Below are 25,283 nucleotides of genomic sequence, written 5' to 3' on the forward strand. Positions count from 1 at the left end.
TCACACCTCCTCACATTGTTACCACAAGTCTCCAATCACCAAAGAAATTCTGGGTCTGGCCTCCCTGTAGTTTTACACTCTCACACTAGCATACACTTGGCCTTCCGCATGTCATCACAAATTGTAGATTCATTCTTCTCACTCACTGTATGGTGGTCCCGTCTGCCCCCTGGGTTCTGCCACAGGTGAGCCAGTGTTCACATCCCATCTCTCCTCCAAAGTGCCTGTCATCTGTCTTTAAGGCTGTTTGTTTGGATTTCAACCCCAGCTTTTTGGTATGTTAAGGAAAAGTTATAATTTTGAGAAAAATCCAGTGTTTTCCTGCAGTTAGGGTAAGAATGACACTCCTTATAGCTTTCTGCCTCTGAGCAGAAGGCAAAACTAACCTCTAAGGCAGTTTTAGGATGATGCTTGAGGGACTTCCTCCAAGGTGGTCACCACCCAAGAAGTAGTTCAGGCTACAGAGGCTACAGACCAGCTGCTGGAGGAGGTAGCCTTGGGGAGGGCCTGGGAGAGTACTGTGCATATTGAAGGTGTCACAGCCCTGTGGAATGGCCAGTAAGGCCATGCCGCAGTGCCACAGGGTCACCATGGCACCTCTCTCTCCCTCCCACCTCACTCCAGGGACACACTCAGCCTGTGTCACCTCCACCTCCATGGGTAGCTCCACACTGAAAAGAGGGGTGCTCTACTCGGACCATCCCAAATCCAGCTGTTGGAAGTTGTTGAGGACCCAGAGAGATGGTGCAGACCTAGGGCCCCCTCAGCAGCTCCCAGAACTCGGCCTGCTGCTTCCTGCTTGCCCAGAGGCCCAGCCATCCCCAGTAGAGCACCTTCCTGCTCATGGTGCAGTCAGTCTAAGGAAAAAACCCAAAACAAACCCATTGCCTTTGACTCCAACTCATGGGGACCTCATTTGTTACAGAGTAGGCTCAAGGTCTACAAGGTTTTCTTGACTGTAATATTTACGGAAGCAGATCACCATGCCATTCTTCTTTCTTCAGCAGCACTGCTGGGTGGGTTTGAACTGTCAACATTTCAGTTAGTAGTCAAGCACAAACCATTTGCACCATCCAGGGACCTCATTCTCTCTAAGGAGGAAAGTTTAATCTCCAGACCAAGACACAGACACTGGCTTCATCTCCAAAACATTTATTCCCAAATTTGAGGCAATCAGTACAAAATTCTCCATCCCACCAGACAATTCTTCAGCCTCCACAATAAGAAGCCTCTTTGAGCTATAAGTGCCTTCTGTAGAATGCCCATGTAGAGTACCCAGTTGGCCCTCTGTTCATAGCTCAATGTGCTCTGTCTGCGCTGGCTTCTCTGCTGCCTTCTTGGCCAGGACCTCAGTCCAGAAAGCCACCTCCTTGTCTTTCAGCTTCTGGGCTGCCTTAGTGGTGATGCCAATCTCCAGGTACCCTTCCTTCTGGTCATATGCTGGCCAATGGGGCAGCCCCTCTCCATTGGGGTCCCTGGGAACAGAATCAAATAGAAATTCCCAAAGTTACAGTGTGGACTGAAGCAACCTTCTGAAACATGCAGAGATCCATTGGCTTCATCTCTGCCAAGAGGCTCACTTGCCTCGAAGACAGGGAGCTCACCATCTCTGGGGGGAGCTTGTTCCCTTTTAAAAAGCTCCCATTGTTAGAGTACTTTGGTCATAGAGTCAAGAGCTTTACCACTTAAACTTCCCAAATAGGTATGCCCTGCTACCCCTGTCCCCGACTCTGCTCCTCTCTGCCACCAATCTCACCCATTCCGAGCAAAGTTGGCCCACAGTTTCATCACCATCTTGCTGAGTTTGACCTCCTCTTCGGTGCCACTCTCTGTGGAGAAGGGAAAAGAAAAAAAGCCTTTGATACTCAAAGTATGCTTCGTGGACCAGCAGGATCAGAATGTTGGTCCTTATCCCAGACCTACTGATAGAAAATCTGCATTTTAACAAGATCCTGGGTAATTTGTGTGCACTTCAGGTTTGAGAATTACTGATCTGGGAGTCAGTGATGGGCCTCTAGTCAATCTGTGAACTGGCTGCATTTATCTTTTTGTACCCACATGACCCTCCTTCCCCTTCAGAATCACAATGTCACACCCCATAGCTGCCTTCACAGCAGCTCCAACTCCAAGACTGCTCTCCCTTGGGTATTTTCTCAATCTCCTTCACCCACCCCCATTTTGATAGTCTCAAAAAAACAGAGCTGAAATGGTCATATGGGGTTATACAACCGGGAGATGCCCAGAGGCATTGGTGTGTCACAGAGAACCAAAAGGTGGGTCACAAGTTATCTGTAATACATAGTAGTTAGGTATTGTAGACATTGGTGAAGGATTTTCTTTAAAATAATGTGTTATTAAATAGATCAAATTTTAAAAGATGTGAGTTTTAGATAAATGTTAAAACAGATGGTAGATACATAGCAGATAGATAGATGGTAGAGAAATAGATGCTAGATAATAGATGAGCAGACAAGTAGAGAGACACACACACATAAGAAGTGATTCAAAGTTCACACCAAGTCTAGCCTTACTCTCACTCGCATTCTGTTATGCTCTTAGGAGTGGGAAATGTAGGGATGGCATTCTAGCCCTACAGGTGACCCACTACCTGTCTTATTGATGCCACAGGTCTGGATTCTGAGAGTGACCACAGCTGAGAGCATGTGAATGCACATCCCCCATCATGCATGTTAGGCAGGAGAAAGGCTGGGAACTGCCCAATGTAGTTCAACCCTATTATGGTGAATTCAGGAAACTAAGGCCAGGAAAGAAGGAGGAAATTGCTTAAGGCCACCAAAACGAGACTTGAGCCCAGGTCTCCTAACTACAAGCTCATAGCCAGCAAAGAGCCATCACCTTTTAAAAATGGGGCCCCGAAGACCGAGAAGAGCTCGTCCCCATGATCTCCTATCACCGTCTTGGGTTTCATCTCTGGTGAGAAGCTTGGACGATGCTGAAACTCGTACATGTAGGTGGGGCCTCCGGCATCTGAGAAAACAAGAATTGATGCTCTATTCATTTTACCAGATGCCCACCTGGGTGATACCAAGGTCTCCAGGGGGCCCTGAGCGTTCAGGGATTTGGTCACACATCTGGGTACTGAGTACACAACACCAACTATATTAATAGTGGCTGAGCTCTGTGAGTGCCAACTGTGTGTTGGGAGCTGTGTGGCCCTGCAGGAAACCCCTGGTTATCATCTCAATTCAGAAATGGAGTTTCAGGAAAGCTCATTAACTCACTTAAGACTGCATAGTTGATTGAGGTGCGGCAGGGATTTGGGCCTAGTATTTGTTGAATGAATGAATGTTGAAATTCCTACATCAATCTATTCAAAATGACTATCATTACAGGGCCCTAGGTCAATTCATATAAACCCCTTTGCCTACTGATGCCTTCATACACACAAAAATCTATATACATCCAGTGTACGCTATTGTATTTCATTGATAAAAGACTAGTTTTCATTCCTTTGGAGAATATCTACAGCCTAATAGATGTCTTCAATTTTCCCTAGTTTTGAACATTTCCACTGGTATAGAAATTTTACAACTTTTCCCCCCTAAGCATAGTAAGAAATTTACAAAATGCAGAAAAATGAACAAAAGGATCACTTACAATCCCACCACTCAGAGGAAGCCTTTTTTGGTATTTTAGCATGTATGCCTTTAATATATATATAATTGAGATAATATCATATTTGCTATTTTGGAATATACTATAATCATTTCTTCACACCATTAAACATCATCCACAAAAAGATTTAACAATATATGTCATCCCAACACTAGGATTTCTCTCTGTGCGGTAGAAAAGGTTAAAGTGCTCAGCTGCCAACTGAGAGATTGGAGGTTCAAGTCTAACCAGAGGTACCTGAGAAGACAGGCCTGGGAATCTACTTCTGAAAAATCAGCCACTGAAAACCCTAGAGAGCACAGTTATACTCTGACACACATGCGATTGCCATGAGTTACAGTCAACTTGACGGCAACTATTAACCTGAAAACATGAGGGCTCAGCAGAGTTCATTTAATCCTTCCCCTCACTTCCTCTGTGCCCTTGAGAAGTGTTGTTTGGAACAATCAGTTCTTCTGTGGCTCTGAAATCTACTTGTTAAACAGGTGCTTCAAGGCCAAGGCCAAGGTGAATTTGCCGAAGGAGGTGGTTTAGCCTTGCCCCTGCCACTCAAAAGTTTTAGAAAAGAAACAGAACCCAGCCATAGAGGAAAGGCCTTTTGTGAACGAGAGAACTTATTTTAAGCAGTATCTTGCCCAAAAGAAATTCTTTTTTTTTTTTTGAAAGTTACTGTGTAGGATATATAACACTCCTATGATTACAACACAGGTCTACAGAGGAAAGCAGGGCACAGATTTGGGTAACAGCAATTAGGAACAAAGGACGCAGAGACTGATAATCAAATATTTGCAAATTAAAACAGAGCGTGCTGTTCTCTCTCTCTCTTTTTTTCTTCAGTTGGGGTAGGGCTTATGAAATTTACAATATTTTTTAATCTTAGTATCCCAAGTGTGCAAGAGAGTTAAGAAATCCACAGTCTTATACACTGAATAGCAATTTTGCAATAAGTGTCAAGAGCTTTAAAATACTCTTACAGTTCAGCCCAGTAATTTCGCTTCTAAAAAGCAGTCCTAAGAAAATTATTAGAGATGTGGTCAAAGATTTATGCACACAAGGATGAGTATAACGTTATTTGTGGTATCAAAAAAGGAGCAACCAGCCTAAGTAGCCAGTAAGAAGGGATGTTAAAGCCAGTTATAATGTATTCATTCCACGGAATCACATGCAGCCAATGTTATATATGTTTTTCAATGACATTGGGAAATGCCTATAATATAGTATTAAAAGAAAAATCATAACATTGATCTTTTAATTATAGGTAAGACATGAAACAATTATTAGGAAAACAAAAACCAAAAACATTGACAGCAAAGTCTCCAGGCAGAAGAACTATGAGTGATACCTCATTTCTTCTATATGTGTTCCTGTCTTTCAAAACTTTTTACAATTGTAACAAATTAATTTTACATTAAAAAAGTTCTTTTTATTTGAAGGACTTTAATTAAGAAGTGACATAAATATAGGAATGAAATAATAAAAAGCCCCTAAACTCAATGTCATATAATATCCTGGGATGGATGAGACTAGCAGAAGATGCAGAAAGGGACACCACAGGTTGCAGGAGACAAAACCAAATTTATGAAAAAAACAGATTTGATCCCAGGTGGCCCCCAGCTAAAGGGTTTCATCAGGACCCTAGAGAGGAAGAAAGGGTAGGTAATTAGCACCTGTACATTATGGCTGTGAGCTGTGCTTGGGCACAAAGTAGTTCAGTATTAGGTAGCCTATTCCATGCTATAGGTAGTTTTGATCATACTTAAAAAGTCCTGAATTGAAAAACCCTTCCAGCAGGGTTAGAGAAAGAGGGACCAAGGAAACATTTGTTAGCTTGCACATGAGGAGAATGAGATAATGGAGTTTGTGGAAAAGGCGAAGTCCTCAAAATGGCATCTAGGAGGAAACATCCATCTACTATCTAGGTGAGCTCCTCCATCGTTAACCTCACATCCCACCTACTCATCTTTGGGGAAGGTGAGGTTGGAAGATCCCATGGAAGACCCTGCCCTGGCCCTCAGCTTGTCGCAGGCACATGATGGGATGGGCAAAATCCTGCCACTGATACTGACATCCTGCAGACTGCCTCCTCCCACACATCCACTGCTCATTCCTTTTGGTTTTCTTGGTCCCTGACAACATCCCTTGCCCTATGCTTGGCTCCCAATCTTCTCCCAGCCCCATCAATTAATAAAGCAGTTTGCAGGTAGCTCTGACCAAGATGTACCTTCCAATATTTGCTCTCCAGCTCCCATATCATCATGACTTCCAGTAAGGAACACCTGGAGCAGATGCTGTCAGTACTCCCACCCATATCCTCCATTTCTGGACATGCCAGCCTGACACCTACCTCCAGCATCCATAACTATTTGCCTGGGGTCTTTGGCCACTGGAGACTACTCTGTCCCCTCATGCAACAGGTCAAAGTGCCAGAAAATTAAAAACCCATTGGGAACAACCAATGGCTAGTGGGAGTTTGTAGTAAGTACCCAAGCTCCCTTGCTGCTGAGATGGGATGACCCCGAGGCAAGTCCTCTTCTTGTTTCCCAGAGTTCCCAGTGCCAGTTGTCCACAGTGGATACTGCTGAACAATGCATCATTGATTGGCTTCCTTTCTTCTCCTTGGTCGCCTCCTCACATTCCTACTGGTGTTTTCTGGGATCACCTCTCACATAAACTACTAGCACTCAGATTCTTTTCTTAGAGTTGGCTTCTGGCAGAAACCAAAACAGAACAGTACCTCACTCCAGGTCAAGTGGAATTGAACTTTGAGATTGGACTCTCGGCAGTTTCAACATATCTGTCTGTGCTGGGGGTGCGGGGGCTGGGAAGGACAGACAAAGGATCTGGAGGTGGACAGCATCCCCTCTCCTGTCCAGCCTCTGGCACTCACCCCTGTGACGACGTGCCACAATCACAGATGGGACACCAAGAGCTGCATCTCCAAGCATGTCCAGGAACAGGTCTTTCTTTTTGACAGGGTCATCTGTCCCACCTAAGTACTTCTCAGTGATCACCGGAGTCAGTTCCTCAGGGATGGCCTGAATGGATCAAGAGTGAAAAGTGACCACCAGCTGCCCACCCCCAGGTGAGCCGACGTGGCTTCTCCACCCAGTGAGGAAAGCTTGCATTAATAGGACACCAATCAAGCTCTTTGCAGCTCTCATCCAGGGCAGCAAGGTGGGAAAGGCAGGAAAATGGGGGCAGAACCCTCAGGTCTTAGTCTTTGATCTGCCACTTAAGTGCTATATATGGTTTTGGCAAGTTCCTTCCCCTTTTGGGGTCTCAGCCACTTCCCATGATTCACTGGACTCTTACAACAAGGGGGTAGGACTTCCATAAGAGCGATGCAGCTGTCTTCTGGTCCAGTTTACCTTCAGAGAGTGGGTAGCCCATCAACTGTTAAAAAAAAATGATTACACACTTGTGAATCATTGAGAATTAATAGAAAGAAACAACCAAGGAAACCAACACAGACTGAAGAGGCTCTTACTTTGCCATGCTTTGATGAGCATGGGCTTCGATAAGTTGGACAAAATCAATCAATCAAATGGACTTATATTCAGGAACTCAAGGAGTATAGGAGGATGAAAAATGTTTTGCAGAAGCTGCCCCAATTCTTTGCAGCCTACTGTGACATTTATCAGGCTAGAATCCCCCCAGTGCTCAGTGAGTCAGAAGGGAAGGCTGAAGCCAGGTAGTGTTGAAGTAGAGGGCTGTGGAGCAGATGACACAGGCCTGCCTCAGATGTCCGAGGAAGCCCTGACTCCTGCCTTTAGGGCTTTGGTCCTTTGGGATAACCTCTGAAATCCCTCTGAGGGGAAAGTCCTTCTTCACTTTTAGAAGTCAGTTTTAACTCACAAGACAGCAGCTTTCTCTGAATCTTTCCAATTAGATTACTAAGAGCATGTGCAGAGACTTACAGAGAAAATATGAAAGCACCAAGCCTTAGGTGGGGGCCCTGGGCCTGAGGCTTAGCTCTTCTTAACTCCCGAGCTCCATCCCCATTCCAGGCTTTGGTTTGCCCACATGAACCATTATTATCTCTACAGGCCCTCCCAGCATTGACGTTTCAGGGTTCATTGATTGGAAGGACACAGTGTTTGGGGGAGGGGTTCCCATGGGCAGCACCACCCATTTGACCATCTCAGAGAAGATTTTCATGGAAACGTCAACTCATGCCGAAGGCAACCGGCACCCTCCACTCAAAGAGGGCCTTGGAGAATGAAGAGCTCATCCTAACTTGAGATGGTGGTGGGGTAGAGTCTAAGATGTGTCCACTTTCTCACTTTTGGAAGAAGCCAGCCAAACTCTTGCTTGTTGATTCCAACAATGTAGGGGACAGTGTTGAATTTCTTTTCTGCCATAATCTCTTCAGGTGTCTTTGGCAACAGCATCCCATCAACCAAAATGGGCAGGAAGGGATAGCTCTGGAAGAGAACAGAGTAGTGAGGCCAGAGCTGGGCGGAGTCAGTGGTGGGGAGGGGGTGACCAACTTCAGCTTCTGTTAGGTTGACATAATTGCTGCTGCCCAGAGTGGGTGCATGTGGTTGTGTTATGTGGGCTGTGTGCATTGCCTTGCTCAGTTTAAACAAACAAACAAACAAGCTCAGGGGCACTCCTCTTTTTCTCACACCTACATTCAGTCTGTCAGCAAATCCTGTATACTATTCCTTCAAAAAATATCCACACTCCCATCCCTTCTCACCACACTGCACTACTACTACCCTAGGTCAAGCCGCCATCTTGCCTTGCCTGGATTATGTACAGCAATGTAACAGCCTCCCATTGGGCTCACCTCATCTGCCCTTGTCCCTTCCCTACAGTTTATTTTCAACACAGCAGCCAAACAGACCCTTTGTGAAATCTAAGGTTATGTTACCCCTCTGTTCAAAACCCTCCAATGGGTTCTCATCTCGATTTGAATCAAAATCTAAATCCTTTAAATGGCCACGCCCCCGCATCCCATTATCTCTTTATCCTGAAGCCTAGTCTGTCCCCTCACTGATCCACTCAAGTTACACTGACCTTGTGCCCTGGGCCTTTGCAGAAGCTATTCCCTGTGCCTAGAGCACTGTTCCTCCAGTTTTCCTGAGAACTGGCTTCCTCACCTCCTCCAGAACTTGGCTCAAATATCACCTTCTCACTGAGCCATTCCCTGATCCTTCTACTTAAAATTCAAACCACGGACATACCCACTGGCAGGTTCTACGCCAATTTCTTGCTTTATTTTTCTCCATAACACTGACTTCCATCAAACACACCACACATTTTGTTTATTGTAATCCCCCCAACCAGAATGTTAGGTTCTAAGAGAGTAGCGAATTTTGTCTTTTTTGGCCTGTTTTGGTGTTCTGGCCCCAGTTTCTAAATCAGATCCTGGCACATAGTAAGTGCTTATTAAATAATCACTGAGAGACTGAAAAAATCCAATTGATTCTTCAGGACATCACTTCCCAGGGAGGGGGCAGAGAGGACAGGATTGTAAGATGGTACAGAGGCAATGTCACCAGAAGCTGGTAACCTGTTGGAAGGTGGCAGATGAAGAAGGAGATGGGGAGGATGTGGCTAAAGTATCCAGTCCGTGTGGCCGGGAGGAGGGTGCACCCAGGACTGAGACCCTTGGCTCCCTCCCTGAGGCCCTGTAAAGAGTGCAGCTTGCACAGCCAACCAACCCTGGCCTCTCAGGAGAAGATTTGGGCTCCTCAGTGAAGGTTCCTGAAGAAACTCTTTATCCAGGTAACATCTCTGCCACCCCATGGAGGAAGATTCTAGCTCAGCCTCCACCCAAAGGGGCATTTTGGGGAGCAGGAAATATAAGCAAGAGAAGGTTAGTCTGGTCCATATGGCACAGAACTGATGTCTGGGAGCACTGGACTGGGAGTCTGGGAAATGGGCTCCAGTCCTGCCTCTGGCCCTCCTGGCTGTGTTACCCAGGCCAGTCACTGCCCCTCTCTGGGCCTTGGTAATATAAACACAAGGAGTTACTGTGATTCCACAAAAAGGAGGATTCTTTCATCCACATTTCACTGGAGATTAAAGTGCAAGGCTTGAAAGTTGTAATTAAAAAAACGAAGGCCCTTACCTCTCTGGGGTCTCCAAGTAAATCAAGACTGAAGAATTTCTGTGAAGACAAAGGCAGAGGCCGTGAATGAGAAGCCTTCCTGGGAAAGAAGCTGATCTTTTGTTAGGTGAGCCCTGGAGGTAAAGGGCTTCCTTCCAGGTGCCACCCTGGCTGGGCCATGAGGAAGTGGGCTGGACCCTGGCTCCCCTGGTATAGGACAGGGGGAGGGGACGGCAGGAACAAGGCAAGGACAACTTCTGGGGTCCCCAATCTACAGTCGCTGGACATCTCTTGTTTGTGCCACCCTGCCCTGCATCTATTTCCCCTTCTCTTGGAGACCAAAACCAAACCTGTTGCAGTCGAGTCATTTCTGACCCATACTCACCGTATAGGACAGAGTAAAACTGCCCTATAAGGTTTCCAAGGAGTGACTGGTGCATTTGAATTGCTGACCTTTTGGTTAGCAGTTGTAGTTCTTAACAACTGTGCCACCACGGTTTACTATCTAGCACCCCAATTTTCCTCTTCCCCACTCTCACCCCTTTGGTCAGAAATGTATATTTGACCTGAGGTGCTCTGTCTCCCTGATCACAATGATTATTTCAGGAATGGTACTTGCTCATGTCATTTTATCCCAAAACTTCTGAGGGAATTATTGGGAAATGGTCATCTCTTTCCAGTAGGGTTTCTAAACTGCTAAAATGTACGTTTAGAGTGCCATTGTTTTCTTTAATCTCCCAGGGGACAAAACTGCCTCAGAGTGAAGCCAGCACTGAGCATAGGAAGGTGAGAGGTAGAGAGAGATTAAAAAAGCAAAGGAAACCCACTGCCATTGAGTCGATTCTGACTCGTAGTGACCCTATAGGACAGAGAAGAATTGTCCCATAAGTTTCTGAGAAGTGGCTGGTGGATTTGAACTACAGTCCTTTTTTGTCAGAAGCCGAACTCTCAACCACTATGCCTCCAGAGACAGAGAGACTCCCGTAATATCATTTGAGCACCAGGATCCAGCTATGTCTGAAACTACCTACTCCTTTCAGTTATCTGAAGATCCTGTTACAACACATTCCTTTTTTTGGCTTGAGACACGTTGAAATGAGTTTTTTCACCTTGCACTAAAAAACCCTGACTCATACAAGCTCACTGAAACTCACCCTTCCCCTGCCTCCCCACGGCTGTCCTTGGTGTGTGGTCATCAAAATTGCGCTGAATGTTACATTACACTGCAGCGAATATGCCTGACAAGTATGCAGGAAGTGACCAGAAAGGGTCTCTCCATTCTGAATTGTAGCTCCAGCAGTCAGGTGTGAGTGTGTGTGTGCGTGTGTGTGTGTGTGTGTGTGTGTGTGTGCGCGTGTATTGGGGATAGTGAATAATCATGGAAAGCGCTTCCAAATGATCACAGAAAGTCCCAAAAGGAGATTTTAGGACTCTTAGGTTCTCTGGGTTTTCCCAAATTCACCAACTCTCCCCCTTATAAGCAGGGTCCTTTGTGTCTCATAAAGAATTGTTAAAATATTTGCCTCTTTCCAGGTATCAGAAAATACTTGTGTGTTAATTCTTTGAACACTTTGGTCACCTTCTTAGGGGTTGAGACACCAGGATCCAAGCCCAGAAACCACACTGGGCTCAACTCATGGGGATACATGCAGAGTCCAGTGCTCTATGCCTGCCCCTGGGAAACCCTGGAAGAATCCTCAGGAGGCCAGGGTCCAGACTGAAAGTCCAAAGGCTCTGGCTACTTTGGAGCTCACATTCGTACCCTTCCCCCACAAAGGGAATAGCTTGGCTTGAAGTCCTGTATTCTCTGAGGTGTGTGCCCTGCTGTAGCTTCTCTGAGATGACAGATGCTGTAGCCATCCACCAATCTGCAAACGTCACCTTCTATGTGAAGCATCCCTGCTGGTTAAAATGAAGGCTTCCCCCTCCGTACTCCCACCACAGTTAAGGATGGGTGTGTTTTTCCTTCGACAGTTCCTTGTGGGCAAGGAAACACATCCATATTTATGTCTGCATCATCGACTCTGACACCCCCCGTATAGTTAGCATGGATGGACAGATGAATGGATGGATGCATGAATGGATGGAAGGGGTTGGCCAATATATGGAGTATGGATGAGTTGAACAAATAACTGGATAGATGGACGGTAACTGGTGGACAGAGGAATCATTGGTTTTTGGAGTGAAGATATATGGTGGATGGATGATGAATGGATCTGGATGGATTGATAATCGATGGATGTAATGTTATTGATGGATTGGATAGATTTGTAGTTGAGTCGATAGATGGTAAGATGATAAATGGATAGATGGGTGGGTGGATGGATTGCTACCCTAGAATCACAGTTGAGGCAGGGTCTCAGGAAATCTAGAAAACTGGGCTACTATTGAGTTATAATTTAGGTAGCTTCTAAATTAACCACGATAAATTGTGGCAAACTTTGTTCTTAATAACCTTGCCCCTAAAATTCAGGATGGTGATTTTCTCTGTGAAGGAAGGAGGAGAATGGAGCTAGAAAGGGATGCCCAGGGATTTTCAGCCAAATCTGTAATGGTTAATTTCTTTAAAATATATCCAAAAGTGAGGATGGTGAAATAAGAAATTTTGATAAAACTGGGGGATTATCACAGAATTCTTCATTAATGTTATTATTTTACTTTTCTGAGATTTGATATATTTCACAATAAAAAAGGATAGAAGAAATTACTTACTGAGATCCTTAGGCTAACGCTGCTCCTGAGAAAAAGGAAACTGCCCAGGTAGATTTTTTAGGTAAATGTGGCGGCTGAAATGATAAAGCCTGGGGCCAAGTTTAAAGGGTGGGACTTATGTGGCTATAAGAATGAATGCACCTACCATCTTCAGCGATGTCTCCAAGAGTTCCTCCTCTGTCTTCTGGCGCAGGCAGTGAACCATGACAGCAGAGGTGGTGGTTTTACACCCAGCCAAGGTAGCAACTTTCTGTGGAGATCACAAGTTACAGTAGAATTCAAGAGTAATATCCCTGCCCTCAAACAATGTAGACAGAACGTTTCACCCCTACCCTATTTCTGAAGGTAGCATACTATAGTAGAAAAAAGACGAGAAGGTATGAGTCCTGTGTCCTAGTCTTGCCTCTATTATTAATTTGAATTGTGATTTGAGCCAATTACACATTCTCTCTGTCTGTTACGTGAACCAGAACCAGTTGTCCTCAAGCCAATTACAACTCATGCCAACTCCATGTGTTTCAGAGTAAGACTGTGCTTTATAGGGTTTTCAACGGCTGTGATCTTTCAGAAGTAGAACACCATGCCTTATTCTGAGTGCTTAACCGTTTTCACCACCCAGGGGCTCCTCAGTTACCTTATGTCTGTTTAATGATCTCAGAGCTGAATATCTAAAGAGAGGCAGTGTGGAGTGGTAGTTAAGAGCATCAACTCTCAATAATATTGGCTGAATTCATATCTCAGCTCTGCCACTTACATTTGACTTACATTTGACCTTGGGCAAGTCACTTAACTTCTCTGTTGTCAGTTTCTACAACTACGGTGTTGTTGTTGTTGTGTGCCATTCAGCTGATTCTGACTCAGAGTGACCTTCCATGACAGAGTAGAACTGCCCTATAAGGTTTTTTAGGCTGTAATCTTTATGGGAGCAGACTGCCAGGTCTTTGTTGATGGAGTGGCTGGTGGGTTCAAAGTGACGTCCTTTCAGTTAGCAGCAAGCACTTAACCCTTATGCCACCAAGGCTCTTCAGCTTTTCCACCCATAGATGGGGATAATGACTGGCCTATCTTAATACCTGAAAGGGCTTAGAAGGGTACCAACACATATTAAAACATGTGCAGAACTACGGGAGGTCCAGTTAAGATGACTCACATGAAGGCACTTCAGAAAGTACAGAATATCATTTAACTCTAAGGCCTAAAGGAAAATGGCCTGGCATCCATCCCAATGCATAGCAGATGTTGCTTCAAAGTTAAACAAGAAAATATGTAAATGAATGGGTGTGGTGGTGTTCCAATAAAACTTTATTTATGGACACCGACATTTGAATTTCGTATAATTTGCACAGGTTTTGAAATATTGTTCTTCTTTTGATTTTTTCAATTACTTAAAAATATAAAAACCATTCTTAGCTCAAGGGTCATAAAAATAAATAAATAATGGTCAAGCTTCTAAGACAAGCTGAGGGGCTCAGATCACTGCTTGGAGAGCTAGTGACACAACCAGAGCCTTTTTCCCTCTTTAAAAATAAAAAAAAAGGAAAAAGAAGACCCTGCTGAAGGAGAGGTTTCCTTCAGCCTGTCTTGGAGTTGGACTGGTCTGTCCATCACAACTTTGCCCTCAACTTTTCTGAGAATGGTTACTTCTGGGCCACGGAGCTCCCATAGTAGCTCCTGCAAGCCACGTGCATACAAGTTGCCCACCCTCCTAACTACATTCAATGCGACCAAGGATGGGCATCCAAGCAAACCTGGGACAGAGAATTTCTTTTGTAAATGATCTGGAATTGGGGCTGAGCACTTCTAACACAAAAATGATAAACGCTCTAAAGCAGAGGAGAAAGCCTGACTACCTTCTGAAATCAAAAGGAAATTCTTAAAACTCAGGGGCAGGTGGAGTGGTCATGTGAACTGGAAGCAAAACATAACCAGAGGAGAAGAAGCAGATGGATAGAATGTGGACTGCATGATGGTGGGGCCTTGGTGAGTGTGCACTGGCACCCCAGAGCCTAGTATAGCACCTGGTACACAGTCAATGCTCGGTATGTATTTGTTGAATAAGTTAAATGGCACAGGGAGAAGTAGATGACAAAGAGAGAGCAATAATGGAGATAGCTGCATCTCCAAGCCCAGGAATGCCAAGAACTGCCAACAACTACCAAAGCAGAAAGAGACAAGAATCTTCCCGTAGAGTTGACAGAGAACAGCTAGCCCTGCCAATGCCTTAAATTCAAACTTCTGGTCTCCAAAACTGTCAGACAGTAAATCCTTGTTCTTTAGCGTCACCCACTTGTGGCATTTTTGTTAAGGTAGCCCTAGCAAACTAAGACCTTGAGTAAGGTGTCTCGTTGTCTGTCCTGTTAGCCACTCTCACTTCCATAATTCTTTGACAACGTAAGTTGAGTCCTTGGCAAGAAAGACCCCTGAGATTCCAGGAGGCCAGAGCAAAAGGTGCAGGCACCTGTCCAAAGTGAGACCTACCTCAGCTGCCAACCTGCTTTCATTCTTGACCAGAGCAACACAGAGGGCCACGCCACTCTCAGAAATGGCCCGGTGGAAGAGGTTCTTGGCCAGAGGAGATAAAACCTGTGAGGGGAGTGGAGAGGAGGAGAGTTTATGCTCACAGGGAGGGGTCAATGACACATCTGTTCTTCCAGAGCTACCTCCATTCACAGCTCTGCCCTGGCACATTGCTCTGGGGATAACTCAAGGAGGTTCAGGAGCATGTAAGAGAACTCAGTGGACATAATAGCTCCTCATCTGTCCTGGGCTGTTCCCCTAGACTGACCCAGGGGCCTGGCTTCCATAAGACAAGCTTAGCGGGGTGGATCAGGAACACAGGGTGAGGGCTGGAATAGGAAGTGTATGGCACATCTTTATTATCAACAACCAAAAGTGTTCTGAAGAACACCTTGGCATATCCCCAACAAACTTTAAATATACATTTCTTTGTAGGCATTTCCGTAACTCAGAATTTATCTTAAGCTAAATCATCAAGGAGGCATACAAGGTTGTATAAGGATATTTACCCAACATTGGAAATAACCCATTGTCCAGTATTATGACTTTGGTTAAATAAATTAATTTGCATTATTACCATGAATGACTATGCAAACACAAAAATGATGCTGTGGAAGAATATTTAACGCTGTTGTTGTTGTTGTGTGCCATCAAGTTGATTCTGATTCATAGTGACCTTATAGAACAGAATAGAATTGCCCCACAGGGTTTCCAAGGCTGTGATCTTTACCAAAGCAGATTACCACATTCCTCCCACACAGCGGCTGGTGGGTTTGAACCACTGACCTTTCAGTTAGCAGCCAAGTGCTTACCCACAGTGTCACCAGGGCTTCTTAAGAATAACATTATGGTGGAATATTTAATGCTAAGGGAAGTACTTATATTGATATGTCAAGGAGGGTTTTTTGATGGAAACCAGTACCAGTTGCCACCAAGTCAGTTCTGATTCATGGAGACCCATGTGTGTCAGAGTAGAACTGTCCTCTGTAGGGTTTTCAGTGGTTGATTTTTCAGAAGTAGATTATCAGGCCTTTCTTCTGACGTAAATCTGAGTGGACTCACTCAAACTGCCAACCTTTCAGATAGCAATCAAGCACGTTACCTGTTTGTGTACTCCAGGGACTCTTTCAGATAGATAGATAGATGGATAGATAGATAGATGGACAGACAGATTGATTAACTGAATCATGGAGAAAACACTAGAAAAATACATGACAAAATGTTAATGCTGAGTATTCCTGGGTAGTGCAACTGTGGATGTCTTTTTTCTTCTTTGGTCTTACTTACACTTTTCCTTTTTCTCCACTTTAAAAATATAAAGATTTCCCTCAGTGTATTCAACTATGAAGCCCATACACGTTTTAAAAACATGGTGATAGCACTGACCCTCTGCTCAACTGTCAGGCAGCTGGAAGGTTTCTCACAGCTGCCAGCACCTTCTGATCTGGTTTTCCACCTTAGCTTCTCTCAGTGTCTCCCCAGCCATATTCCCAAACCAGCAGACACCTTGTGTCTTAGGGTGGGCTCTCTAGAGAAGCAAAACCAGTAAAGTGTGTAAATATATATGTGCAGAGAGATTTATATCAAGGAAATGCCTCACACCGTGTAGAGGCTGGAATGTCCCAAGTCTATGTGCCAAGATAGAAGCTTCTCCTGATTCACATATCCACAGGGGCTGGAGAATCCAAGATCAGCGGGTCAGAGAGCAGGGCTCTTGCTCATAATCTGCGAAGATCGATGAATCCCAAGATCGGCAGGCAAGACCACAGGTAAGCTGCTAGCTCAAGTCCCCAGAACAGGAGGTCACATGAACAGGAGCCAGTGGCAGGATCCAGCATGAGCAAAAAGCCCCCAAGCCTTGCAGGATGTACACTCATATTCAATGCAAGCCACAAGCTCAAGGAAACTCCCTTTCAACTGATTGTTTACTCACAGCAGATCCTATCATGGGGGTAATCACATATTGAATCTCAACAGGGAAGTGATCACAACATTATACAACTGCCAAAACATTGAGAATCATGCCCCAGCCAAGCTGACATACAATCTTAACCATCAGTCAACCCGTTGTCAACTGACACCTGTACACATCTCCTTAAACCATACATAATCTATGAATAAAGACAATTATAAAGTCGTACTTGTGCCTAAGATGATACAATGAATACACATACACCCAGAAATGCACTAGCCCTGTTTACATCTTATATTTTATAAGTGAAGAAAACAAAAATATTTGATGCATATATACAAAGCAGAAATACTCATAACAATTACAGTCCTCATTTCTGCAACTGGTCATGTGGCTGTAACTGATATTTAGAACTACCTTCTTCCATCACCCATTCCATATTCCCTTGGCCTCAGCAAGCAGCCTAATTGGTTGTGCTTCTTTGTCTGGTGGGGCAACCCAAACCTTAATTCCTGAAGGCTCTGGGCTATTAGTAGTCATGTCGGAATTCAGGTGCTCTAGTTTTTAGTGTTCCATTGAGTTTAATCACAGGACTTGGTAGTATTGAGAGACACCCTAAGGGATCTCCTGCATTCCAGGCAAACTCTTCTTTACCTCCATTATGTAATATCAGTCCAATTTCCTCTTGCCAATCAAGATCAATCACACCAACCAATATGGTAACTTCTTCTTTGCCTTTTGGACCAGAGTCATAAGGAGATCTCAGTGGCCAGGTGGCATTCTTAGCTTCTAGTTCAATGGAATCAATGACGTGTCTCTAGGTGGGAGCATTCCTCCTTTTGGAACTAAGACCACTAGACCTGCAGAGCATAAGCTCAGGGAACAGGAAGCAAAAATCTTGCGAATGGGTCACTAAGGGTAATAGTGAGTAGTGTCATTCCCATTTCTACCCCTTGATTCCTGGACCTATGAATCCTCACTATGGGAGAAATAGCACCATATATTGGATGCTGGTTTAGAGCATATACAGCCTTCTGGAGAACACTGCCCCAACCTTGCAAGGTATTGCCACCTAGCTGGAACCATGATTGCATCTTTAGAAGGCCAATCCATTGTTCTATCAACCCAGCTGCTTCAGGATGATGAGGAACATGGTAGAACCAGTGAATTCCATGAGCACAGACCCTCTGCCAGACTTCACTTGCTGTGAAGTGAGTCCCTTAATCCAAGGCAATGCTGTGTGGGATACCATGACAGTGGATAAGGCATTTTGAAGTCCATGGATTGTAGTTTTGGCAGAAGCATTGTGTGGAGGGAAGGCAAATCCATATCCAGAGGAAGAGTCTATTTCAGTAAGAACAAATACTGCCCTTTCCATAATGGAAGTGGTCCAATGTAATCAGCGTCCACTAGGTTCCTGGCTAATCACCTCAAGGGATGGCACTATCTGCCACTGATAATTTAAGCACCATTGGATCAGCCAGATCATATGATCCAAGTGGCAGAGCAGCTTTCACAGCAGCCTGAACTTGTCATAGAGCCTTCTGTTGTTCTGGACCTTGCTCAAAAGGAGCAGTTTTTCCACTCGCTGGATAAATAGGCCAGAGTAGCACACTGAAATTAGGAATATGTTGCCTCTGAAATCCAAAGAGGTCCACTAGGTGTTGCGCCTCCTTTTAGTTGTGGGAGGAGCCAGATGCAATAACTTATCCTTCACTTTAGAAGGAATATCTTGACATGCCTCATACCACTGGACCCCTAGAAACTTCACTGAGGTGGAAAGTGCCTGAATTTTTGTGGGATTAATTTCCCACGATCTAGCAAGCAAATGTTTTACCAGTAAGTCCAGAGTCTTTGACACTTCTTCCTTAATAGGTCAAATCAGCATAATGTCATCAATGTAATGCACCAGTGTGAAGTCTTGTGGAAGGGAAAGGCAATCAAGGTCCCTTCAGACTAAATTATGACATAAGGCTGGAGAGGCAATGGAACCCTGAGGTAGACTTCTGAAGGTGTATTGCTGGCTTTGTCAGCTGAAGACCAACTGCTTCTAATGGTCCTTCAAAGCAAGTATGGAGAAAAAGGCATTAGCCAGATCAATAGCTGCATACCAGGTACCAGGAGATGCATTTATTTGCTCAAGCCATAAAACTACATCTGGAGCAGCAGCTGCAATTGGAGTCACCACCTGGTGAGGTTTTCGATAATCCACTGTCATTCTCCAAGATCCATCTGTCTTTTGCACAGGCCAATCAGGCTAGCTGAATGGGGATGTGGTAGGAATCACCAGCTTGGCATCCTTCAAGTCCTTCACGGTGGCAGTAATCTCTGTAATCCCTCCAGGAATGCAGTATTGCTTTTAGTTTACTATTTTCCTAGGTAAGGGCAGTTCTAATGGCTTCCACTTGGCTTTTCCCACCATAATAGCCCTTACTCCATTTGTCAGGGATCCAATGTGGGGGTTCTGCCAGTTGCTGAGTGTATCTATTCCAATGATGCGTTCTGGAACTTGGGAAATCACTACGGGATGTGTTCAGGGACACGCTGGACCTACTGTGAGATGGATGTGAGCCAAGGCTCCGTTAATAACCTGACTTCCATACACCCCCACACTGACTGGTGGACCACAGTGATGTTTTGGGTCTCTTGGAACTAGTTTCTGTATCCAGTAATCCCCAAAAAGCCTGATTATTTTCTTTTCCCCAACCAACAGTCACTCTTGTAAAAGGTCATAGATCCCTTTGGAAGGCTGGGAGGAAGATTAAAAGTGTCAATTTTTTGGCAGTGTACTGGAGTCCTTCCTCAAGGGGACCTGGCCTCCTTCATCCAAGGGGTTGTGGGCCTTTAAACTCACGCATGTTTGGGAATTGATTGAGGGACCGTGACTCTCTATTTGGGTGATTCAAGTTAGACTGCTGTTCACCTGACTTAGAATTCACCTCCTTGCAGAGATCACAAATAAATATTTAGTAGATTTCCTATCTATTTCACTCCTGGGAACACCACGACTAAGTAGTCAACATGATAAGTCCATATAAGACAGACTATTCTGACTGAATTCACTGTCCATTAGTATACTAATGCAGGTCTGATGTTTCAACCTGATTTAGTGTAGGCCATCACGAAATCCATGCTTCAGCAACCCAACCAAATAAACTATTAGATACTTTCCTACCTTCTTGAGTTGAAAAGTTGTGCTTAGTGGACCCATATCAATAAACTCAGACTGATCCACCTTTATGTTCCTTGCACTATTATGCCACACCCTTAATACCCATTCCCACACATATTACCCAGGTTTCTGTTTGTACATATTAGAAAAGTCCAGCTGTTCTTTTGGACTGTAGCGTACCTCCTCCTGGGTCACACTTCTTACTTCACCTTTTAAGGCTCACTGGGACTTAAGTCGAGTATATGTCTAGAATCCAAAATTGGTAGTGGGAAATGTTTTGAGGACATTCAGAATCATCTTGTAAAGCATGTGCCTCAGGCAATGCCCCAGGCAATGACTCAGATAAGGGCTCTTTAGAGGCAGCTGAGCTAATCTCATTAGATGGGAGTGGAGGGGCTAAAGGTTTTACTGGGCAGGGTGGTTTAGCAGACAAACATGTAGTAATCTCTTCAGCTGAGAGTGACAGGGCTGGTTCTGTTGGTGGGCATGATTCAACAGAATTTAGGGGCTCAATGTCTCCAGCTTGCTGATTATCTGCAGATATGTACCCACCCCAAGTTTCAGGATCCCATTTCTTCCCAATCAGTGCCCTCATTTTAACTTCAGACACCTCTAGAGGTTGACAGCTGAGTGGGCATTGTAATTCGGCCATTCTTAAAATAAGATTGTGGGTTTGGTTTTCATGAACATCAGCTCTGTTACTTTCTTTCAAAACACAAGTGAAAACTTACTTTCAGGTCACTTATAAGGCACTTGAGCTCTAGCTCTGATGCCCTGAGAGCATCTCTTTCACCAGTATGCCTACTGAAAATAGGACCAACCAACCAGCTTCCTTATACTTCTCATTCTGATTAAATTGTAGAAAGGTGTCACACACACAATCATTCAGAACCTCATCTTTCATCAATATCTGATCTATTTGGATTGCCACCTGATGCTGTGGATTAGTAGGGTCCTCTTTACTACTGGAAACAGAGTCATCAACATCTTTACAACTAACCAGACTTGAGAATCAATATTTTAGAAAAGTCATCCTTACAATTTTGTTTCCTAGAATCACTCTTGGTAACAAATGTCTCAGGCTGGGTTCTCTAAAAAAAAAAAAAAAAAAAAAAAAAAAATTTTTTTTTTTTTTCTTGGAGACGTAAAAGCAGTAAAGTGTATTAATATATATATTGAGAGAGATTTATGTCAAGGAAATGGCTCATGAAGTTGTAGAGGCTGGAACGTCCCAAGTCCATATGTCAAGATAGAGGCTTCTCCTGAGGCATGTAGCTGCAAGGTCTGGAGAACCCAAGATTGGCAGGTAAGAAGAGAGCAGAGCTCTTGCTCACAGGCTGAGAAGATCAATGAATCCCAAGATCAGCAGGCAAAACCACAGGTAAGCTGCTAGCTCAAGTCCCAAGAACCAGAGGTCAGATGAACAGGAGCCAGCTGTAGGATCCGGCATGAGGAAAAAGCACCCAAGCCTTGCCAGAACGTCCACTTATATTCCATGCAGAACACAAGCTCAAGGAAACTCCTTTTGAACTGATTGGCTACTCACAGCAGATTCCATCATGGGGATGATCATGTACCAAATCTTGATAGGGAAGTGATCACAACATTATTCGACTGCCAAAACACTAAGAATCATAGCCCAGCCGAGTTGACATACAAGCTTAACCATCACACCTTGTGTCTCCAGATTTTGTCTATGTCTCACAACCCCTGGCCTATCCCATCCTGACCCCTCTTCATATCCCTCATCCCCTTCCCACCTCCCCCAGATTTCCTCCCCCAACACACTTCCATCCCTCAGTCCAGAGACGGCTGTCCACCCTTTCTGGCATGGAAAAGCCATCAGATCACCTCAGAGGAGGTTCCACCCTTTCTAGCTCTGCTTCCCCTTGATGTGTATATGGATCTGGCTTCAAGCCAAACAATGAAACTCTGCCTTGCTCTTGTCCTCGCCGCCTCGTATGCATAATTTATACCCGCCACTGCCTCCCAAGAAAAGTGAGGCAAGTCTTAACAGTATAATGGTTAGGAAAAAGAGACAGAGCTCAACCAGGCTAGATGAAGAGAATGTCATGGCTATAGGCTTCGTCTGGAGATTTACTCGTATGGCTCAAGGGTGCAAAGCTGAGCTTTAAGCTCCCTCGAGGCGGGGAAGAATTTTGTGATTAACTCTATACCATATGATGTTGGGCAGTGAGTAGTGTCAGCCCTGGATCCAGGCCTTGTAATAAAAGGTGGCCATGGCTCAACTGGCTGGTCTTCAAGGGACTCATGTCCTGGGTATCAGGCTTGGTGCTGGGGTCACTTACAAGAACAGAGACACTTGCACCTCCTGCAGACTCTCCAAAGATGGTCACCGAGCCCGGGTTCCCTCCAAAGCTGGCAATGTTCTCCTGAACCCAGTGCAATGCAGCCACCTGGTCCAAGAGACCCCAGTTCCCCGGGCTGTGCTCGTCCCCAGTGCTGTGAGTGAGAGAAGAGGGTGGGGGTGGGGACAGAGATGTTACAGCAAGGGCTCTCAGGACTATAGACAAGGCGGGGGGCTCCAGCTGGGCCTTCCAGGATAAGACTGGGCTTCCACATCCCTGACACAGGGGTCTTTATCCACCTTCCCTTTCTGTCACTTTGTTTTGTTTAGGACTCTACATTCATTCATTTGGCAAACATTTATGTGTCATCCCTTAACTGCTGTGCTGCATGCTAACTGCCATGATAAAGGAACATACAAAGTATTAAGATGAGTATTTAAGAGGAGATAACATTTGGGGTGGGCCTTGTAGGGTGAACAGAAGTTTGTTAGGTAAAGTAGGTGTTCTAGGCAGAGGGGACAGCATATGCAAAAGCTCAACAGTAAGTGGACCAGTGTGGCCAGGGAACGAGACGTTGTGGGGGGGGGGGGGACTTGAATGTCTTACTCAGGAACTTAGCAAAGGTCTCCTTAGAGGCTGACCTGGTCAGAGCTAGGTCCTAGCACCCTTATTTGAGGGCCAGTGTTCAGAGGGGAGAATCCGATCTCTTACCTGAAGAATCCCCAGATCCCCAGGCGATACTGAATGGTCACCACCACCACATCTTCATGGGAAGACAGGGCTAGCCCATCGAACATTGATGCCCCACCCACCCGCAGACCACCTCCATGGATCCATACCATTACCTGGACAGGAGGAAGCAACCATGTTGGTTATAGGAAGCAGAACTAGGAGGGACATCAAGAGATTGTTTGCTTTGGCCATCTACCTCTTGGTCACAAACAAAGGAGGCCAATGTTCAAAGTCCACAGTCCCCAGCAAGGTTGGAGCCTTATGAAGTTGAAGCCACCACCCCACAGTGTACCCTGGCTGCTCCCACTGTCTTCCCTAGCATATCAAGTGTCACCTGAACACCAAGGCTCCTCATGCTTTAATTGGGAGCAGAACAGGCCAAGGGTGTCATGTTTTCCCCAACACTGTCACTGTCCTCATGCCTGGACCTCACAGCCAGCTCAGCAAACAGTGCATTGAGCAGCCTTTGTGTTTCAGCTTTGCCTTTCTTAGCTCTTTTGCGGGGAATGGAACTTCTCCCCTAGAGCAAATGATTATCCCAAGATGAGCACACGTCCCTGAAGATATCTCTTCCTAACATGCCTTTCCTCCTTCCCTCTGCATTCTCGGAATCCCCAAACCCCAGGAACCCTCCAAAGCCCAGCCTAAAATCAGCCTCTTCCATGCTGAGACCCTGCCATGTGCCAGGGACTGTGCTAAGAATAGGATGAAAGTGGACATAACCATTCACAGCTCATGGTCCTTGAATTAAAAGAACTAACATAATGGGGGAGAAGTGGGAGTGGCTAAAATAATAATATTGTCAATAAAAAGAAGGCACATTTTATAACACACAATATGTGCCAGGTACTGTTCTAAGCACTTCAAATCATTTCATGCTCGTTAAACCATCCATGAGGTGGGGCCAAGATGGCTGAATAGCCAGTTTCTTCTAGCAATCCTGCTTACAACAAAGACCAGAAAAATCAAGTGAAACGATTATATTTATGACAAGCTAGGAGCCCTGAACGTCAAAGGCAAAGTAAGAAAACGGGCTGAGTGGTGGGGGAGAAAGAGTTCAGAAGTGGAGAAAAGTTGCCACACCTGAATCACTGGGATCCCTCAGGCAAAACTCACAGGAGTGGCTGAGACAGGTTGGTGGCAGTGTTCAGCTACAGCTCCCTCAAGGAAAAGCAGCCAGCTGCACAGCCTACTCACACCTCCAGAACCAGAGAGGAAGAGCACTCTCAGCAAAAACTAAGTATTTGCATATATTTAACCACGCCCCCCAAACCCAAGCCACCTTCAGTGGCTGTTGATTTCCCTAGGCCTGAGATAGGCCCACTGAACACACCAAGCCATGCTCCCGGACTTGGAGAAAGAATACATTCACAACAGGGGAAAAGATAATTTGCCAGCTCCACTAATGTGGGGAGATTAGGACAGAAGCAGCTCCTGTCCAGGCATAAACGGTCTGTGGATTTTAAATACCTTTCCCCCCTGCATGGATCTGTGTGGGCCTATTTCAGGAGAATAGGCCCTTGCTGGCAGACTGAAACTGTTCAAGCTGTGCGGTGGAGAGGTGGGTGTTTGATATTTGACACTGCTTGGCCTATTAAACAGGCTCCTCACCTGCCCATACCAGGGGCCTAAGGACTGGTGGCTCCACTCAGGCCACCCAGGAACCCACAACAGGGTTCTTAGAATAACTGGTACCTCCCAGACCTTACAACCAAAAGCACTGGGTTTGCCCATGGTCTGTCTGCAGAACCCACCCAGCTGTATGATCTAGGGCACAGGGATGCGCTTCCTCAGAGACACTCGGGACAGTTCTCAACCCCCTGCCCCGTTCAGAGCATGATCCCCTGCTGCAACCAGATACTGGTACCTACACCAGACACACCGGCCCCTCTAAGGCTGTAGGACAGAGACTGTAACACACACTTGATGACCAGCTACCTGGACACCTGAGCTGAATCCACACAAGTGAGTGGACTCATAAGCTCATATACCTGATAACAGCTTTAGCCATCTGGTGACAGGACGTCAGAGCCCCAAAGTCTAAAACCATCAAGCTAGCTCACTCAAGCAACCCATTTGGGCATATCAAAAGAAAACAAAGCAAGAAACTAGGATACAGTAAGCAAACATAAAATAAATCAATACAATAAGTTACAGATGGCTCAGAGACCACAGTCAATATCAGATCACATAAAGAAACAGACCATGATTGCTTCAACAAGCTCTCAAAACAGA

General features: G+C 45.2%; 1 protein-coding gene across 1 annotated transcript; it reads right to left on the bottom strand.

Moving 5' to 3' along the window:
- Nucleotides 1–1,291: 1,291 nt before the first annotated feature.
- LOC126065081 (liver carboxylesterase 1-like) lies at nt 1,292–24,240 on the bottom strand. Its single transcript, XM_049864746.1, has 10 exons — nt 24,132–24,240; nt 23,028–23,161; nt 22,317–22,470; nt 14,885–14,989; nt 12,552–12,656; nt 7,920–8,060; nt 6,524–6,671; nt 2,857–2,988; nt 1,757–1,829; nt 1,292–1,475 (listed from the first exon to the last, which is right to left on the bottom strand). Exons 2-10 carry the CDS (start codon nt 23,156–23,158, stop codon nt 1,292–1,294), a joined length of 1,173 nt encoding a protein of 390 aa, XP_049720703.1. The 5' UTR covers nt 23,159–23,161; nt 24,132–24,240.
- Nucleotides 24,241–25,283: the final 1,043 nt, after the last annotated feature.

The sequence above is a fragment of the Elephas maximus genome, chromosome 21, assembly GCF_024166365.1.
Source record: "Elephas maximus indicus isolate mEleMax1 chromosome 21, mEleMax1 primary haplotype, whole genome shotgun sequence".
In the NCBI taxonomy this organism is placed as follows: domain Eukaryota; kingdom Metazoa; phylum Chordata; class Mammalia; order Proboscidea; family Elephantidae; genus Elephas; species Elephas maximus.

Excerpts from the sequence above, each read along its gene's own strand:
- LOC126065081 (XM_049864746.1), bottom strand. The coding sequence starts at position 23,158 with ATGGTATGGATCCATGGAGGTGGTCTGCGGGTGGGTGGGGCATCAATG. Across the intron at positions 14,990-22,316 it reads GTGCAAGTGTCTCTGTTCTT|GTTTTATCTCCTCTGGCCAA; the intron begins GTAAGTGACCCC and ends CTCCCCTCACAG. Across the intron at positions 1,830-2,856 it reads CGGGGCCCCATTTTTAAAAG|AGAGTGGCACCGAAGAGGAG; the intron begins GTGATGGCTCTT and ends CCTTCTCCACAG.